Source organism: Corvus hawaiiensis, chromosome 2 (assembly GCF_020740725.1).
Source record: "Corvus hawaiiensis isolate bCorHaw1 chromosome 2, bCorHaw1.pri.cur, whole genome shotgun sequence".
Taxonomy (NCBI): domain Eukaryota; kingdom Metazoa; phylum Chordata; class Aves; order Passeriformes; family Corvidae; genus Corvus; species Corvus hawaiiensis.
The window spans coordinates 28,286,822-28,307,265 of record NC_063214.1 but is presented as its reverse complement, the minus strand read 5'-3'; the positions used below and the strand labels follow the sequence as shown (position 1 = coordinate 28,307,265).

Here is a 20,444-nt window from a genome sequence, read left to right as displayed (position 1 = left end):
GCATGACAGGACTTTTCAAACAAAAAGAGAATTAATTTATATCCCTTTGAAAAGTTGGATCTGGACTGGCAAAGTTGGTGCTGGCACAAAAATTATGCAGCAAAATGTTCTTGCTTCCCTGTTGATGTTGCCAACGTGAATGGTGTCTGTCAGAGTACACAGTCTCTTCCCTGGGGACATACTGACTTGGAAAAGCAATACCTTTCCTGCCTCACAATGAGGTGATGATGAACTGCCTGGTTAAGTCTACATCTGTCGTCTGTATGATTTAATTACATTGGTAAGGTGAAGGTGCAACACAGTGGAATGCTCTGTGCTTCTGACACAACTCCTCCAGCTCCTGGCTTTGCTTACTCCCCATCATTACAAAATCTTTGGAGAAAGCCTGCTCTGTTCACAGCTATTTGTGTATCTGAACATCTTGCAGAGCACTTTGGGAAGCAGGTTTGGATGAGAAGGGGTTATCTGGTTAACCAGGATTATTTCAAACTTCTGAAGCCTGAAAATCTAGGAATGTTTAGTGAGGACCAAAGGTAAGGAAATTATAAATAAAAGCCTTTGGGTCTGCCAGACAGCTCAAGATAAACCAGCTTTCTGTCTTCCCTATCCTTCTGCTACAGTGTAAAGCATTTTCTGGCCCAAGGGAGTGGCCAGTGCACTGGGAAAGGCAATGGCTGTTCATGCCAGAGGCTCTGCAGGACAGGATGTATCTTACTGCCTGTACGTGCAGAGTAGATTGATTTGCAGGTTGCTGATCAAGAAAAGATCTAAAAACTGGAGCCCTTACATGTAATGGCCCAGCACAGACTTTCACAAAGGAAGGAGTGTTTTCAAGGTCCTTGGCCAGAGTTCCTGGACCTGTTCCTGTGCTCTCTGTGTGATCCCTTGTGCTCTTGAGCTGACTGCCTTTCTGGGCTGGTGGATGTGTTGCAACAGGACATGAAGGTGGCTTTGTAGCAATGCTTTGTGCTCATTGCTCCCTCCTTCCACAGGAGAACATCTGATTTGTCTTTTGATGAGGTGATCAGGGGAGATATTGATGTAGCCAGCATCTTGCAGGAAGTCAGCAGAATCTACAAATCTGTCCTGAGCTTTCTATACTGCCCTTCCTGGACTAAAATGGAACCGTCTACAAAGTAATGTCAACTTCAGTAGTACTATGTGCTGGAAAACAGCTGAAGAAACCAGCCCTTAGGAAAGCCAGATGCTTTCCTCAGACAAAGCTGAGGGAACTGGGATGAGAGAGAACAGACTGGCAGGCAGCCGAAGCCTTTAAAGAGATGCAGCCTCTTCAAGAAAGGGAACAGGAGATGGAGCGTCTGGGAGGAAGGAACACGGGCAAACAGGATGAGTAGGATTTGGCAAGGCCAGCAAAAAAAAGGAGTGGCAGCTGTGCAGTATGTCCATGGGTAGCACTGCCAACATCAAGTTGCAGAAGCCACTGGCACGTGCCTTTTTGCATCCCTTGTTTTGCGCGCATCTTGAAGAGGAAGGAGCGCTGTTTTGTGGTTCAGGGACTGTAGCAATGGCTGCCACACTCCTGCTCACAAAGGCAAAAGGCCACAGAGTAATGCTGGTAGCCTTCAGACCTGAGGCTGACAGGGGTACTTAGTGCTGGACCCAACCCTGGTACTGGCTCCCCTGTTTCCCACAGCCAGTGCCATCGTAAATATTCAAGGGAGTCCTGTAGCACCAACCATCTGCTCACATCCCTCGACCTGACCCCCACAGAGACAGAAGTGCTGCTGCCTCTCAGCTGAGGCATAGCAAGGTGAGCAGTCCACCTGCACCACAGCCCTTCTGCCATGACATAGGCTGGCAGAAAATGTGATTCCCTCAGTATTTGGTCTTTATTTGGGCTGTTCAAGTTGCCATGCTCACAGCTGTGGGGTAGAACTTATTAAAACTGACAAGAGTCCCCAGGGCAGGAAACCAGAAAGGTCTTCCCCACGTCACCAAACATACAACAGCCTGATGCATGTCTCACTGAGATGTTTTAAGTCATTATACTGACATTAATTTTTAATTATGTTCATTTTTTTTCTTTGGCCCTAGGGGTTTTCTTTGCCTCATATTTCCAGAGGCATTTAGGGATAAGATGAGACCAGTGTCTGGCAGGAAGAGATTTACTGATGTGTATCCAGAATCATCACAAAGGAAGCTCAGGAGAACTCCTGGCCTGGGAGAAAGTGTATCCCTGTTGTAGAAAGATGTGGTTGGCATCAGAGCTGGTGGGCTCCTGATGCGACACTTGAGGCAGGAAGAAACCAAGGAAAGGTGGCATGAGTGATGCCAGGAAGGCATAACAAAAAAGACCACTGCTATGTCTTGAGCTGAGATTGACTACTTGGAGAGTAACAGAGCATAACTGGATCAGTGGCTTTTGAGATTGAAAGGCAGCATTGGTCTGGGATACCAGATACTTTGAATCCCTCACACCTTGAAATTCCTACAGCCTGTGAGCCTTCCTTTGCTCCTAAGGCAGTGGGTCAGCTGGTAAAATACTGCCAGGAGGTGACAATGGTGTTAATTCTTTATTAGCATTGGATAAGGAAAACTCACTTAGATGGCTCATTCAAAGGCTCATGCAGGTTTGGGATACTTGCATTGGTCAGAGAAAGAACTGATGACCCCACTCTTTTTGGGAGGTGAGAGTGTGTTTGCAGGCTGAAGGCTGCCAGAGTCTGTCACTTTGTGACCAAACCATCACACACTTAGCTGAAACTAATCAGATTGCCACCGGTGTCCTCTGGGTTGTCCACAATTCCTTTTTGTAGTTGTCTGAGTGCCACCACATCAGCAGCCTGCAGGCTGTTGAACCTTGCTTGAAATGCTGGCATTGATTAGACATTCTTCAGAAAGCATCACATCAGTAACAGCAATAAGCTGCAGCCAAGCTCTGTCTCCCAGAGGAGCTGCCGACCTGAGCAGGTTGTGCTGGCCCCAGCTGGGAACAGAGAACCCCAAGCCACTCCAATCCCCCTCAGAGAGGCAGACTCCAGGTGTACCCCCTCCTCTTCCCAAGGGGGAAGCTCCCTGTGTGAGCTCTGCAGTGGGGTCCAGCTGAGCTCAGCTGAGTATCTGGCCAGGCCAGCCCATCCCCTAAGGGGCCTAAGGAAGGTTACCTAGGGAAGTGAGATTTTTCTGCAAGGCTTTGCTTTGTCCTTGTAGTCTGGCAAATGTGGATTTTAATATCTGGCTGCAGCTGGGATTGTTAAAACATGTCCAACAGCTGCTGCAAGGTACCTGGAGCATATTAACTGAGCAGTGTCACCTGCAGAGCATTGGGCTGTGCTAGCAGGTGAAACCCATCTCCTCCATAATTTTCTTGCCTTCCCAGGAGTCAGCTTTTTCTCATGGAAGATTGTTTTATTTTGTGCTCCATGGACCTTTGTGCTCTTCTGCTTAAAGATTCCTGTATGATCTGGTGCTTGGTGTGCCTGGTGCTGCCTCTGACAAGGTGGGGTATATAATGGTTTCTTCTCTGTTTATATTTTACAGTGTAAAACTCAACATAAGAGCTTTTGGTTTTGACTCTGGATGGCTTCAGTTTGATGCCTGGTACCATTTAGGATTTTAGTAACTTGGGTAACCTTTGTTCCTTCTCCTAGATCTGAAGTTTGATATGTGCAACATGTGGCACATCTGTCACAGATGGGGAGCCCCAGGTACATATAGGAGAGTAAACTGTGGGATATGTGGGCTCAGTGGCTCATTCGTCTGGGTTCCTGCAGCTGAGCCAGAGCCTATGGCTCTGTGAGCTGGGAGATCGGGGATGCAGGGGATAAATGGTGTTTTTCAGTCCATTTCTCAGGCGTGCTGTAAATGTGTCTAGACAGGCAGTACTTGGATGGCTGCCTCGTACCTTGAGGGGGGGGGCTGATCTTTTTCCCAGTGTGTTGCCAGCTCTCCTTCATCTCCAAAGGGTCTTAACTCTCCTCAGCTCTCTCTAGTGGCTCGTTTACAAATGTCTTTCAGTACAGGGGAGCTGAGCTATCCCATTCCAGCTGCCTGGAGGAGCAGGGTGGAGGTGAGCACAGACTGCAGGGCCCTGTGCTGCACCTGCACATCTGCCCAGCCCTGCAGCCAGAGCAACCTGTGTCTGTCTCTGAGCTCCCTTCTCCTCTCTGTAGGAGAGGAGGTTTCTGCGTTATCCACAGGCTCTTCTAATGTGAGTATCAGCATGCAAATAAATCCCTGTAGAATGCAGAGTACAGTGTCACAGCTCACCTCTCCCCTCTCAGCCAGTTGTGGAGCCAGGGAAAACAAAACAGCAAAGAGGAGAGTGTTGTAGAAAATTGAGGTTAGTAGGAGACATTGAGCACTTGGAAAAGGAGAATGCAGATTATTCTGCTGTAAATAATGAGGGAGGTGTGTGTGTCTTGGGGGCATCCTTAGCAGTCTCTCTGGCTTGCTGGAGAGGGTGGAGAGGCATCAACTGCTTGCACCTTTGATTGCTTCTGTTCCTTGGAATTTTCCATGGGGTCACTTGTGTTTGTATTGCCAGAGTAAAACTGGGCATGGAGCTCAAACAGCACTTGAGGGAGGAGGAGACAGAGATTGTTTTGGTTTGGAGTAGAGTTGTTGTAATTGTGTGAGGGTTTTGTGTGCTGTCTTTTTTTTTTTTTTTTTTTTTTTGGTCCATAGCAGGTTATAGTTCAAGAGGTTGCTGTCAGTTCTGTGATAGGATAGCTCAAATCTTAGTTAGTAAAGAAAGGACTGTATGTTTAGATACAGAATTTTCCCCATCCCTTATAGCTGTGTGGACACCAAAATGCTGCTTAGTCTTCTGCCACACCTCCTGTTCTTACCTGTATTCTGAATCATCTTGGGGAGCACTCCTTGAAGAACAGGTTCAAATTCAGGTAAGATCAAACTGACCCCTGAGAGATGCTAGGCCAGGTCTTGAAATGAACCTACTCATCCCTTAAAAGATTTTCTTTTAATTTCCTCCTTTCTGACAATTGTTGTATAGAGCAACTGGGCTGGTGATCTTTGTTATGAAGCAGCGAGTGGCAGTCTGTCCACAGGTTGATTCACCCGATTCATAGCTCCTCCATCCTGTGTGCTGGGTGCCTCCCATGCTATCCAGCATCTTTGAGCAGATGGAGCAACACTACTGCATGTCTGCTTGGCATAGCTGGGAAACTAATTGACCACATTTTCAGAATTCATCTGCTGGAAGTGCTTAAAGCAGCCTTTGATTACTTTCCCAGTGCAAGGAAAATGCAAGTAATAATAAAGACTTCTTGTGGGTGTCCAGGTGGATGATAATTTTTTAAAGGGAAAGTGTTACGAGGGCTGCAGGTGACAAAAGGCTTATGGAAGGGGGTACATTCAGCACAAAGGTACCAAAACTTCCAGTTACACTTGTGTTTTATTGGGTTAAGGCAGTTACAATGCAGAATGGAGGGCACCTGCCCAGGCAAATGACACATGCTCTCCACAAGATCCTCCTCCCAAAACCCAGACAAACCAAAGCAGCAGCTAGAGCTCTGCTATGTGCTCTGGAGGCAGAGGACAATGGCTTTGGCTTTATATTAGGAAAGAAAGGAAGCCCTTCCCAGATGGAGAAGCTGTGGCACAGACACAGGCAGGAGGAGCACACCAAAGCTACCAAACGAGCATGGCTGACAGCACAACTAAGCCAAGTCCTGGGAGTGAGAGCTGAAGCCTCTGATCCAGTACTGCAAGAGGGCAAAATGAGAGAACCATTTGAGGCTCTCTGGCGCATGCCAGGTTTGTCTATATGAGGGGAAGAGCATTAGGGTGCCCTGACATGAGACTAGCTTGCCTGGTACATCAGGACTTGCCTGTTTTTTTCATCCAGGAACTATTGGAGATGGCTTTGTAAAATACTACTGGGAAAGGAGACTGTGGCCAGGCTGTATTTGGCCAGCTCCTAGATGCTGGGATATACAGATGCCGTATGTGAGGACAAGAGTGTCAGGGAGAGTCCTGGGGCTGATCCCAAGGCAAATGTCCCTTCTTACTGGGAGAGATGTTATGAAACAGCTCTCCCCCAGGTATGGATTGTACCAGGAGTTATTGCAGCAGCCAGGTGGTACAAACCCTAAACCTGTCAGCAGTGCTCCTGTCAGGAGAGGAGCAAGGGTGAAAATTGGTTCCAAAGAGACCGTGAACAGGTTTTGAGACAGGGTGCATGCAACCAGCTGAAAAAACAGGTTTGAGACTCTGGGAGCTATCACGGGCCTTGTTCTCTCAGTGGCCGCAGTAGATCACTGGGGTGTGTGGTAGTTAGCAGCCAATCTATCACTGGTCCTTGGGTCAGGAGGAGAGGGGACCCTGGGGTAGTGCTCCACTTCTCACGTGAACTGACCTACCAGAGGGAGGGCAGCCACCTCTCTATCTTGCAAGGAGCAGTAAAATACAAGCTGGCAGCACAAGGGAAGATTTCATTTGCAACTAGGGCAATTTTCTCAAGCACTTAGACTGACCCAGTCTTACGAGGCAAACCTTTTGATGGAAACAACAGGAGAGTTGTTATTTCTCCATCAGTGCTCTGTTTCTGAGTTTCCTTGTCCAATTTTTGCTCTTGGCTCCTGACTGAAGAGATCAGGATCCTTATCAAAGAGGTCATGTTCTGTCCTCTTGCTAGGACTGCTGTGCATGAGCTGGGTGCCTTCTGCAGGCTGAGGATCCAGCTGTGGGAGGGCAAACGCATTTCCAGCATGGAGGCAGCAGAGATGAGAGATGCCATCTGCATTTGGGTCCCGTGTGCCCCGCGAGCCTGGCAGCTCCCAGGAGGGATGCACTGTGGTGGCGGATCTGCTGCACACCCGGAGCTGTGCCCAGCACTGAGGGACTCACTGGTTTGTCTCTCTTTTTCCCCTCCCTCCCTCCTTCCCCAGAAGTGGGAAGCACTTGTACTGTCTCAGGCAGGAGCACTGAGGCTCGGTGTGGGAAGGCAGCCATGCAGGTGGGGCGTGTTCCCGCTCTTCAGGGGGGGTACCTGGGGGGTACCTGGCTGTCGGCAATGACCACGTCTGGCTGACCATCGCTGCTCGTGGCTGAGGGCAGCACGGCACTCCCCACTGCCTTGTGCCAGCCCAGGCAGCTGCTGCAGACCTGTGCAGCCCGCTGTGGCCCCGCAGTCAGCAGCAGAGGATCTTGAGGAAGGCTTTGCGGAAGTCAGTGTTGAAGGTTGTGTAGATGATGGGGTTGAGGGCACTGTTGACGTATCCGAGCCAGGTGCTGGCGCTGTAAAGCCCTGGAGGCACATGGCAGGATGGGCAGTGGGCATTGAGGATATGGATCAAGAAGAAGGGCAGCCAGCAGACTATGAATGCCCCTGAGTTTAGAGAGAGGCAGAAAATAATCCATTGAGTTTAGAGCAGAACTATTTGGAAAGGGGCCTGCACTGGTGCCTTCTCCCTCCACCCCCTCACTATTTCCATGATGTTTCTGTATTTCACAAACACTGAAGGCCATGTTTATTCCTGACACAGGGATTTGGCAAAAGCTTGGGCTCCTTGCGACCAGCTTTGTGAATGGATCAGAAGTGGTTTGATGACAGACAAAAGCAAGTGGGCACAACTTTGAGGGAAAACCCACTGCTTCAGCTGCTTTAATCAATTAGGATGAGGGCTGCTTTATTTCCCTGCTACTAGTGAGTTAATGGGGGGAAGCAGTGCATCTGGTGACCACAGCAGGTGACAGGGACACCAGTCACCTGGCTTCTCTACCCAGTTGTATGAACTGGTTCCTCTGTGGCTCCTTGCCCTCAGCTTCCCCTTCTGTAATTGGATCTAAGAGCTCCTGCATGTAAAGAAACTTAGGGTTGTTCCAGCCTTGTAATAGTAAAACAAAGGAAAAGCAAAGGTGTTGGCTGTTGCTCCCTCTAGTAGGGCTTGTTGGCATCTGATTTTAAACAAGGGTAACAAAACATAGTAAATAAAACACTAACATACTTGGCTCTCAACGTTTGGGAGCATTATTCTAGATCCCTAAATGTCCCACCACTGTCTCACCTGAGTTTGTAAAGCGGTACCAGCTGAAGCCAGGGCCTAGCCTGCATTTTTAAAAATCTCAATATTAGGAGATTCTGTGCTCCTGGAAGTCCCAAACCATCAACCCCTGCACCCTACAGGCAGAATGGCTCTCACTCACCCAGGACAATTGCCAGCATCTGTGTAGCTTTCCTCTCCCGCAGCTGGATCAGTCGGGGCTGCTGCTGTGCCAGCCTCAGGCTGCTGATGGTTCTGCCACTGCTGAGCCTCTGTACCTCCACTGTGGGCTTCGTGCTCCTTCTCCTCTCTTCCCACCTGCTGCTCAGTGCAGGCCCTGGTGCCTTGGTGAGGGATGGCTCATGGCAGAAGCTTCGGTACCGCTGCAGGCTGAAGACAGTCAGCAACCTCCTTTTTGTAGACATCTCCTGGCCTGTGCATTTGAGTGAGAGACAGGGGGAGAATGTGCCTTGGCATCTGCTCGGCAAAGCTTTTCTCTCCATGTGCTCCTGCAAAAGAGGATGCCACACAGGAACTGGAAACCATGCAAACTGCTCATTGGATCAGAGGATGATGAGGGAAGTTGTAGGAGTTATCCTCAGCCTCACTTGCCTCTTAAATTGCACCATGTCCTCTGGACTGACCTGGGGGTGAACCGGCACTTGACAACTCTCTGCCTCCATCCCACCAAGGAGAAGCATGAGAACAGTAAGAACAGAAATACCTGCTCTGCTAACCTGTCATCTGTATTTTTGTGTTGGCCCTGCTCCTCTCAGCATCCCCACCCTTTTAATGTAGCTTCACTGTGCAAAAATGGGTAAAAGGAGGGGATATGCATGACCAGGTAATTCCTTTCAAACTATTCTGTTTGTTCCCATGGTTGCAGATACTTCATCTAGAAAGGTCAGTGGAACAAATGTTGCATGCACCATGAGTATCTTGACCTCTTAAGTCTGACAGATGAAGATGGTTTTTTATTTTAATAACAGAGGTTAAAGCCTGTGAAGCCCTGAGAATGAAGCTTCATTGAGCAAAAATCAATAAATGAAGACATTAAAATCAATAAATGAAGAAATTACCCAGACTTATGCATGGCTGAGAAAACCCTGCTCTGAAGAAATTTTGAAGTAGGCTATGCTCTTTTCTAGTTTCCACTTCTAGAGGGCAGAGATACACAGGGAATATCCTCTCTCTAGAGGTCTGAAAAGGATTTAACAGGACCTTCTACATCTCAAATATCACAGTGTATGAGCGAGGGATGAAAACATGTCCTATCCCTCCTTATGCTTTCTGTTCTGTGCTTTGGCCCTTTGAGGAGAAGAGATGATGCATTCCCTGTCCTTTTTGACAGCTCCTACTGTGTTCACGTGGCTCTTACTTGGTGTGCATAACACGGTTTGGTGCTGGCGCTCTGGCTGCCCTGCTGGGTGAGGGTTCGCTTCTTTTGCCTCTGTCTGAGCACGAGGTAAATCCGGACATAGAGCAGCAGGGTCACCATGAAGGGGAGGTAGAAGGACACCAAAGAGGAGTAGATGATGAAACTAGGGTTGGATATGGAACAGACACTGGGATCCCCTGGGGAGGAGAAGAGAGAGAGAGAGAGAGAGAGGAGCGGCTGAGCTGCTTTGGTTTAGTCAAGGACACTCTGGTGTGTTGGCAAAGCAGGACAAAAGGTGGCTGGGGACAAAGGCAGTCTAAGGAGTGCAGATTTTGCCCTGTCTAACCCACCTACCTGACTGATGCTTAAATTGAACCCAGCACAGGGCCATCTAGCATTAGGCAGCATGCATCTGCCTGCTTTTCTGGTCAACAACTCTGTTCTCTTCTTTCATGTCTATTCCTATCCTTTCTCAGAGGACCCTGTCTCCTTCATACTTTCTCCTATTCCTTTGACAGCCTCTGAGCTGTCTAGATGCAGTGTGCATTCTCCCCTATCTGTCTGAGCCAGGCAGTAGGGGGCAGAAGAATTTCCCCCTCCCATCCCCTTCCTGCCTCAAGCACTGCGGAGAGGATGGGTGGGGAGCAGAAGCTTCTGCCTGTGACTCAGTGGGGAGGAAGGCTCCCTTGCTCCTCTGCCTCCAGGGAGACTGTGCTGCCCTAGCTGAGGGAAAGGAAAAAGATCAACCTGCTTCCAAGGTGGAAATTTTTTTTTTGCCCTCCTCAAGGGATTAGTTAAGGAAGCAGACAGCCAGTTGGATGGGAAGGAGGTTTCTAACAAGCAGTTCTGTTATGCAATCCTTGCTGTTTAGAAATGTGTTCTGTATCTGAGTCAAAACTGTGCTTCTGAACCTGTTGATATCAGCAAGACACCACTGAGTCTGGTGTGTGAGTGTATTGTATGTGCTGCACATTTTGCTCTGTGTGCTCAAAGTGATTGTTTGATGGGATTCTGAAGACCTGGACACCTTGATGGGCATTGATTTGGCAGTAGAGCAGGCAGGTTTGCCCTTTAGAGCAGTAGTCAGTGTCTGCCTGAGCAAATGGCAAGTTTACAGACAAGAGCACGTGGGGATTTTTCTCTCCCTTCATAGTGTGCTTTCCAGTTCCTTAAAATTTCCTGTAACTTGGCAAATCTGCAGGACCCATGTTAAATGACCTGGCCATACACAGGGCAGCTCCACTGCAAACCCCTCCTGTATGCTATTGTTCAGGATACCACCTACCTGTAGTATTGAAGCCAAAGAGGAGAGGGCATGACACTGCGAATGCCAGCATCCAGACTATCACAATCATGAGAGACACCCTCCTGCAGGAGCTCTGCCCAGTGCTGTACTGGTACTGAACTGGTTTCACCACTGCTGTGTATCTGCAGACCAAACCAGCTCCGGGAAGAGGAGATGGAGGAGTGGAGGGAGGGAAAGGACCAAGTTTTTAAAAGGAGAAATGAAGGCAACATTGGGAACATGATGGTGAATGTGGTGAAGAAATAGAAGAGTAAAGTAGAGAAGATCAGATGATGGGATCAGCAATTTGTAGAAATGGTAAGTGAGGCATCAGGGGGAGGAACAGAGGAAATCAGAGTTAGTTGGCAGCAGTGCAGAGAAATGCTCAGCAGAACTCACAGCATGTGAAGCTACAAGGTTTGGGCTACCAGATGGATCTAGAAACCCCAGGAAACCCCTAATCTTCAAGCCTCTAAAGTTATATGGGCACTGCTGGGAAAGAGCACTCTCTGGAGCAACCACAAACTACCAAACTCTTTGTCTCAGCTGCCTGGTCTGGTGTTAGCCTGACAGGCAGAGGATTGCCCAGGGCCAGGTGTCAAGGACCTTCAGCTCCTGGGGTACCCCAGGAGATGCAGCTCAGCAGGGCTAGGATTTGGAAGGCACAGGAGTCTCATCTTTAGGAGAGTCTGGGGGCTGCTCCTTGCAGACAGAGCCAAACTGAAATGGGGATACAGATTCCCTTTGAGGAACACCAGACCTACCCAGCACTGAGAGCTGCCTTGCATTATTATCCTTGAACTACACATTACAAAGGTACAGCATGCAGTAGTTTTCCCTTCTCCCACTCCTTGGTCCCAGTAGCACCACATGTCCCAAGGTTTTGGCTCCCAGCCCTCAGCAGTGCTTAAAATAGGCTCAGTTTTAAAATGCAGAAAACCAGAGCAAAGCTCAAGATTATACAGCAATAAACTTAATCTCTCCCTGTGTATACAGCAGGATTTTGTTTATTAAAGCTTCACAAGTGAGATCTCCAGAAGGAGAAACCCCCTTCGAGACTCAGTGGGAGCTGGATGACCAGTTGTGGTTCCTGCCTTCAAAAAGCTTGAGGATGTGGTTGGGGCGTGTTTTATTGCTTGTATCTCCCCCACTCCAGTGCAGACCTCTTGTAGCACGGTGTGAGCAGAGCCACATTAACAGCAGCAGTGAGAGGCACAGACCTGCAGGGGTTTGTTGTCCTGAAGACACTGATGCTGTCTGTGCTCACCCCACTTCCTTGTCCCTGCCCCACTGGGGTACAGGGCTGACCCCCATGTCCAGACTATCCCCCTGGATGCTGTTGTGCCTCACCTGTCAATGCTGATGGCACAGAGGTTTAGAATGCTGGCTGTGCACATCATTACATCCATGGTGACAAAGATATCGCAGCAGATCCGGCTGAACGTCCAGACCCCTCCGGTCACCTGCAGCGGCAACACAAAACTGTCAGCCTTGTTCTGCACCAAGTCCTGACAAGTGATGTGTAAGGGGGTTCTCTCCCCCAAGCATCTCAGCAGCTGGAGGAGTTCATGTCCACAGTGATGGGCAGAGGGAAACTGAGGCACCTGTGCTATGTTCAAGATAACATGGCAGTAGGTCATGGAGAAGGAGCCTCACTTTAATTTCAATCCTTTATTTGCTCTTGCAGAGGGAGGCAGGGAGAAGACACAGCAGCTATCCCTTCTCTCAAGGCCTAGCATGATAAATTGATTTAAATTTGATATCACTGTACTTATCCTTTGATTAACGATTATCTGAGAAAATCTAAGGGTTGAAAGTCTTTCTCAGCCTAGCTGCCAAAGGGCTCTTGCAAGCAGTGAGCTGGAAAAGTGCTGCAAATTTTTTGCATTTATGTATGAAACTGAGATCTGAGACTGAGGCCTCTCAAAAACCTTATTTGAATTCTTATCTCAGTTACAGATTTTGATTATTAGATCTGAGTGAGAACTCACAGGCCATTCAGATAAAGGGGCTTGGGTTGCTACCAAGCTGTTGTTCTGGTTGCTTTGAGTTTTTAATCTGAAGTGTGTGGTTGTGAAAGCTCAGCCGTAGCCAGTCTTAGCGATGGAGAAAAGTGGTTTTGGACCAGCCACCGAGTTCTTGACAGCGACCTTTCTGATTGACAACCATGCTCCAAGCACTGTGTGGCCCTGCTCTCCTTGGGGTTGGGATGACAGCCTGACTGCGAGAGAGGTGGTCTGCCTCAGTGCCCACTCCTTGTAGGAGATGGAGGGCAGGCTGCCTCCTTGTTCAACTGCAAACAAACCCAGTGCTGTGCTGAATGGGGGAGTAGGAGAGAAAAAGGGGGGAAAAGTCCATGCCTGGAAGAGAGCCTGGATTTAAGCCTTCAGCCCCATAGATCCTGCTGTTTCAGCTGAATCCTGGGAAGCTATCAGAAACTGCTGCTGGTTCCTGGTCTCTCTGCTTACATTTAGACAACATCTGGAATACTGCATCTGGTTTTGAGGCATCAGGAGAGGAAAAATATTGATAAACAGGAGTGAGTCCAGTCGAGAGCCACCAAAACAATCCATAGGGGCTGGAGCAGCTCTGAGGACCAGCTAAGGGAATAGGACTTGTTCAGTCGGGAAAAAAGATGGCTTTGAGAGGGGTGTGAGTCTGACAGCTCTCTAGTGCCTCATGGGAGGTTTTTGAGTAAGTTGGAGGCAAGTTGCTAAGAAGATGGAGCTGGGTTTTTCACAGCAGTGTGTGGTGGGAGGACAAGAGGCAACAGGAATGAGCTGGAAGAAAGGTGCAAACTGGTTAAGAAGGTTACTTTTCTGACCACAAGGACAATGAGATAGTGGAGCCAGTTGCTTGCTAAGTCTGTGCAGGATCCATCCTTGGAGGTTTTCAAGACCTATTCAAAAATGCCCATCCCAGGTGGCTGGAGAGGGTGCCACAAGTAAGTTTGGCTTCTCAGGCAGTGGGTCAGCCCTGCAGCAAGTGTTGGTGCATAGGAAGGATGCAGCTCCCTGCAGAGAGAAGCACCTGTATAAATACAGAATTCACTCAGTGAGAGTTGTTCAAGAAATAATCCTGAGAAATTTAAATGGCTTTAATAGTGGCAGCATTCCCACACAAGGGCACAGAAACTTGCTGAGGTGAGCTGTGTCTTTAGGGTGTTCTCTGCTGGACCCAGCTGCTACATTTCAGAAATCAGGTATTGAATGAGGCAGTCTTCCATTAGACCCTCTGACCTTGAATGAATGCAGAGAGGGGAAATGGGAATTGGCTTGCAGAATGCAGAAGGGAACTGTGCTTTCCTCTTCAGTTCTCTTGATACTGGTGCTGATCCTTTGTTTTCTTATAAAAAAGTAGGTAAAGGGGGAAAAAAAAGTCAAACCAAAACCATTGAGCTTTTCTGCACAGTTAGGTGAGCTACAAGATGTGCAAACTGAAGGCTGTCCATCTGAGATTAGGGACCTTAATAGGTAGGTTCAGCTCCAGAGAAACATTACAGCGGTTTTACTTGAGTTTCAGATTTTGAGATCTGCTTGACCACCTCAAAATATATATTAAAAAAAAAAAAAATGCTGGAAGCCTTTGCAGTGGGACCCAGTAAGGGATGTTTCTGCAGTTTGAGGCAAAAAGCAATGCAGTTTCTGCATGAGCTGTGGAGTCTGCAGAATATTTCACCAATCCAGTGGCAGGTGTTTGCATGAAAGCCAGCTGCTGCTAACCCAGCAGATGAACAAGCACTTAACTGAGGGAGTTTCCAAGGTCCTGAGCACATTCAAATGCTGAGCTCAAGAATGTGAACCATTAAAACTGAAGAAGGTGCTGGTGGGGACGGCTTAGAAGTGAGCCCTCTCAGGATGATGCATTCAGATCACACCACCTGCATACTAGACTGTAGCTTGTGTAAGAGGATGCTTGACAGATCAAAATGTTTGGGCTTAAAACCCGTCCTCACTTCCACCTGCCACTTCTAAAATGGGGAGTAGCTCTGTTGAAGTAGTTAATATTTACCTGTGGGGTAAACGAACCCAGAATTCATTCCAGAATTTAACAGTGAAGAAGAGCCATTTTATTATATGCTTTGTTCACAATTTTAAAAATTCTATTTCTGCTCTTCCTTTTATTGCTCTGTTCTAATCATCTTTGCTACAGCAGCTAGAACCTGCTAGTCTGCATTTCTGGTTTTCATGTGCTGGCAGGGTACCTCTTCTTTATCCCTCTGGTGCTTTTTGTCCAGGAATCTCAAAGGACATCCCAGGTATTAATTGATTGAATCCTCACATCTGCCTGGGTGAGGTGGATGGTCAAATATTATTCCCTTACAGCTGATGAGAGCAAACCACAGAGAGATGAGGTGATACAATCTCTCATTACCACTCACTAACTGTGCAGCAGAAGTGGGAATAATGTCCAGGATGAAATCCTGGCTCTATCAAACACAATGCTAAAGATCCCTATAGACTATTCAGGTCAGGTTCTCATCTAATCTTCCTTGATGACCAGTCTGCTTTATCTACAAAATTGTAGTATTATTATTTTTAACTTCCAAACTCCATAGGAAGATTTCCAGTTTATGAATGCACAATGATTATTTTTTTTAAACTTATGCATACCCACCACTCTCCTGAATTCTGGAAACAACAGAATCTCCACAATTCAGATATGAAGGGTGATGCCACATTGAGGAGCACATGGATGGGAAAGTAGGAAACCAAGTTGCATCAGGCAATGCCAGGCATGAAAGTAGTGGTGCATCTAAGCAGGCTCACTGAAGGGTTTTGTGTTTGAGAGCTGCTGCTTGGGGGTGCTGTTGGCTCCTGCAGCTGTGAGATGGCTGCTCATGGGTTTGCACGCTGGGAGTACAAAGAGCACTCATGGTCAGGGCTGCTGAGCTGCAGTAACTCAGCTCTGTCCCCCCTCTGACTCCAGTCCAGTAGAGCTCCTGGAGCTCACAGAGCAGCTTAGGTCTCACTGCTCCTGGGTGAGAGACACAGATGAGGAGACAGTGTGACTCCCACACAGTCTCAGCAGATTAGATCTCAGTAACAACCTTCTCCTGAAGCTTTCTTCTCCTTTGGAGGTAGAACTGGATGTTGTAAGAAGACTGAGGAGGGTGTTCCCAGCCATCCTGCCACATGTCCTCCTCCATTTATGCAATGACTACAAGGCATGATGGTGTTTAATGCCATCGAACTGCAGTGGGCAGGATACCCTGATGCCACTGTTTTGGAAACCTTGGTGAGCTTCAGCAGCCACAGCACCAGAGATCAGTAAAGAAGAGGGGCAGCAGTACTGGTGTATCAGACCTTACACTCTGGCCCCCAGGGGACTGCTAGACACACTGCTGAATAGCACTTCTGTGCCAGAAACCTCCTTAGGTGGAGATGAGGATTTTGAGGCTATAAAATGTTTTTATTGCTGCTCTGTCACAGCCATCTCAAAATATATCTCAGAAAGAGATAGTTCTGGTCTGCGTGATTGATAGAATAACACATTTCATGGCCACAGATGACTAAAAATGGAGTGGAAAGCACAAACTTCACAAGCGACATTTAAATCTGAGGCATTCATCCACCTTTAGCCTCTCCATAAATAAGGGCCAGTTCTCCAAAGTCTGGTTTGGCAGACCTTCAGTTGATGAATAGGTATTCCACACGGTTTTGGGAACGGAATGATTTTTTGGCAATTTCCAGGCTTATAGTGTATTGAAGCATGATGCCATTTCTGCTTCATTGGTATCATCGCTGATCCATAAACAGCAGCAAATATTGAAAAAACTTTGGGGCTTTTTGGACTGTTTTTTAAATCTTACTCTTGCTGGAGTCCTACAGCCCAGTTCTATAGGAAAAACTGTGCAATGCCAGGATTGGTAGTTTGGGATCTGTATGAGTTCTTTTCCCTGTTGTTTGGATGACTCTTCCATCAGCTGCTTTGATTATCCAAGCTCCACAGACAGAAATTAGTCTTGAATGGGTCTACAAACACAACTAGGAAAGGGACCTACTGTTGTGCTCACAAATAATGACCAAGGCACTGAATGGGGCAGAGGCTGCTCCACAGATGTGCCTCAGTCCCACTCTGTCCGCAGCAAGAGTGAATGCCAAGTATTTTCTAAAGCAAAGCATAATGTGATTTCATTAAGGTTTGGAATGCACTTGAGCTGATAGACTATTCCAATCTGAAATAAAACTTGACTTTCAATAATATTTTTTAGCTGCAATCAAATTGAAGAGTCTAATTCTGTCTTGTTGGGTTGGCTTCCCACACACACACACTTATTCTTTTTTTTTTTTTCAATCTTTCTATTTAACACACCCAAGCAGTACACATCCTGCAGGACAGCTCCAGGGCTGTCCCACACAGATCAGTCTAAACGTTGCTACTGCCTTCTTTAGGAACGTGACCACGCATGCAGTGGTGTGGTTAAATTCTGCTGATCGTTCCTAAAAGGCACTCACCTCCAGGTACACCATCCATGGCATCACCAAAGTAGCCACCAGCAAATCTGCCACTGCCAGGCTCACCACGAGGTAGTTGGTTGTGGTTTGCAAGGTGCGTTCCCTCAGCACAGCCAAGCAGACCAGCACATTCCCAAAGATGATGGCCAGAATCAAGATGCAGTAGCAGAGGGCGTAGTAGGCATGTGAGTGGGGCAGCTCAGGCTCTGTGGTGCTGTTTGCCCCACAGGGAATGGGGTCTGTTGTATTAGGATGGCTGCTGGCTCTGGTGAAGAGGGCCATGGGGCTGCCACTGCAGAGAGAAAGAAAGAGACGACAGAAAATCAGAGCTCTGCAATAATTGTGGAGAACAGTACCCCCTGTGGGTACTGGTATGATTTTATACTTTATTTACGAATGCTCCTTCAAGCCAATCAGAGAGGTGTTTTTTCTGCTCATATACAGGCAGAGCTTTGCTTAAAGATTTGTATGGCCTGTTCTGTTTTTCACTGAATCTAAGCCAAAAGAAGAATGCAAGACTTCACCTCCTGTGTGCATGTGAAAGGTGGATCTTGCCAACCAATGCAGCTGTTTGGAAAGTGGCAATGGTTTTGAGATGCACCAAAGTCACACCACAGTACAAGTCAGCTGGGCAAGAGTGCAGTCTAAAAGACAACAATTTGAATGATGAGAAAGACCCAACACAGTTACCCAAACGTGGTAGAGATTGGCCAAAATTTGGAACTTATATCTTTTCTTCTGGGAAGTATCCTCTTCCTTCTCTCATCAAAAAATGTCTTCAATAACTTCACACACTTGAGTGCTTGGCAGCCTGGCAGAGCCTCTTGATCCCTGGCTGCCTGGCAGCAAGCACCACCTCCAGAATTCCTCCTTTTCGGCAGCATGTTTCTGTCCCAAGCCCTGCCTGCCTTGTAAAGGGTTGACTGCTGGTGCTGTTCCCATTTCATCCATACTGTGCTCTGTGTTTTCCATGCCTGGCCAGAAGATGTGCTTCCAGTGCTGAAAAGCAAACCAGCTTGATGTTTGGGATGAAATAATGGAAAGATGCTTGCTGGGTACTCTGCATTTCTTTTTCTTACAATAGATTCAAGTCTGTTCTCAGCAACCTACCATGATTCAGGAGGAGGATTTTTTTCCAGAAATATGAAAGCTGCTGTACCAAGGTTGTTCCATGACATTTAATGGTTTGTATCTTTTTTTCCTTTGCTACTGCTCCTGTTGCTGAACTCATCATCAGTATGACAGGTATGAAAAGCAAGGAGAAAACATTGCAAAGCCAGTGGTATAAATATTACTCTGTTTCACCTCACCCCTTGAACAGCAGCATCTGTGATGCACAGCTGCTGCACAGCTATGTTCCTGGAAGAGTAGCAGTGCAATAGGTATAAATTGCTCCAGCCCCTGGGGATATACTCATCCTTAAAACTGGTGTCACTCTCCCCTGATGCTTTGTAGCTGGGAGAGGACAAGGGTTGAATGAGATGGAAACTGAACTACCCTATGTCCTGTGAACACAGATCCCTCAGGACAGGGGTGAAACAATGGCACGTGCTTTGTTTGAAAATGCCTTTGCTTGTCTCCTCTGTCGTTCTTCTGCCTGTCCATGACAAAGAAGTTAAGCTTTCCACTGGATCACAAAGATCTCTTGTAGTATGAGTGCTTCTGCTGAGTCCAGGACTGTTCATAAAACAGTTCAGCTGCAGCCACCCAAAGACAGCATTAATTTTACTGTGTCCGTTGCACTGACACAGTTCTCATTCTGGGAATTCTATAATGCCTGGGACCAGGAAAGGCTGGTTCTGTAGTGCTGGAAAAAAACCCTACCTTAAGCAGCTGCGCAGCTGATAAGCAAGGTTAGAGCAGGGAATGAACAAAACATCACCCATAATATATATAAACAGAAGGCATAAGGCATCCCAACACACAGTTTAGCTGTGGGATTCTTGTCTTGTCTTCTGTCCTTTATATCCATGAGCACCGTTTTCGACTTTCACCCCAAAGTCAGTCTTCCCTACCAAGATCCCTCCCAGCCCTGCCAGGTCCCCCATCCCTGGACTGTCCTCCACCCCCCCAGTCCTGCTCACTCCGCACCTGGCCAGGGTGATGCCAAACCAGGCACGTGCCAGTGTACCTGGATACCCTCACAGGGGGGTGGCAAGACACCCACCACCCTGGGCAACCGGGTGACAAACTGCGATGGAGACAAGGGTCGCAGTCGTGGGGACGCGCAGAAGGAGGGGAAAGGAAGGAAAAGGGACGCTCCTCCCGTGGGTCTCCGCCTCGGAGAGGTCCGGGTGCCTGTCCCGGGCCGGATGGCAGGTCCGGGTGCGGGGTGCGGGAAGGGTCCGGGGTCCGAGCGGGGAATCCAGGCGTGGCGGCGGCTTTGGGTTCGTTTCCAGCTGCGGGTGCTGCTCCGCGCCCGCCGCTCCGGCTGTTCCCGCTGTTCCCGCTGTTCCCGCACCCGAGGGGCAGCGGGAGCTGCGCCGCTCCCCGTGGTGCCCCCGGCCCCGCTGCCGTGTGCCCCGGCGATGCCGCGGGGTGCCGGGGCGCTGGGGAAAATCGGGCGGGGAGGGAAGCGGAGGGCTGCGGGCAAAGGGACTGCCGGGACGGGCGGGAGGCGAGCGGGAGGCAGCGATCAGGACTTACCCCGGCCCGTCGGGCCGTGCCGCCGCCGAGCAGAGCTCGGTCCCGGTCCTGGTCCCGTTGAGTCCCGGCCCGACCCGCTCCCTCCTGCCGCCTTCCCGGCGCGGAGCCGCGGGGCGGGACCGAGCTGGCCACCTCCTCCCGCCCGCCCCTGCCCCGGGACCCCGCGGCGCCCGGCGAGGGGGCAGCCGGCCGGGGTGCGCTCCCCGTGCCTTGCTCGGGTGCCCGAGAACTTGCCCTTCTCCTAAAGAGAGGCGGCGAATTTTGGAGCCGGGGTCCGCAGCAGGGCCGGGCTTTGCTGAGGGATGGACCTGCTCCTGCCTGGAGGCGAAGCGGAGAGCTGGGAGCCCGGGGAGCCGGTGCTGCGGCCGAGCGCGGGGGCTGCTTGCCCTGCAGATAGAAAGTTGTCACTTAACAGTTGAAAAAAAAGATCAAAGCAGAGATGATTTTAAGAAGGGGGAGGTTTAAAAATATTTATATCTTTAAATAAACTGCCTTAAACCTGAGATGGAAGGCGGGTAAGCGGGGAGGAAGCTGGAAAGGAGACTAATACTGGGAAGTGTCCTTCTCCGGGGTCCACCGCCAGTAGGCACAGCACGATAGCCAGGGCTCGGCTACAAACCCCATCTCTGCGATGTGGCTTCCCTTGCAGTCTGAGATCAAGTCTCTGAGGCACAGTTCTCCTCAGACTGTAGTCACTGGGGTACGGCTGA

General features: G+C 48.8%; 1 protein-coding gene across 1 annotated transcript; it reads right to left on the bottom strand.

The window, feature by feature from the left end:
• Positions 1 to 5,358: 5,358 nt before the first annotated feature.
• DRD3 (dopamine receptor D3) lies at positions 5,359 to 19,837 on the bottom strand. Its single transcript, XM_048295715.1, has 7 exons — positions 19,735 to 19,837; positions 17,089 to 17,380; positions 11,981 to 12,093; positions 10,631 to 10,773; positions 9,346 to 9,542; positions 8,131 to 8,476; positions 5,359 to 7,312 (listed from the first exon to the last, which is right to left on the bottom strand). The coding sequence occupies exons 2-7, from the start codon at positions 17,368 to 17,370 to the stop codon at positions 7,116 to 7,118; spliced, it is 1,278 nt and encodes a 425-aa protein (XP_048151672.1). The 5' UTR covers positions 17,371 to 17,380; positions 19,735 to 19,837; the 3' UTR covers positions 5,359 to 7,115.
• Between the last annotated feature and the right edge of the window lie 607 nt (positions 19,838 to 20,444).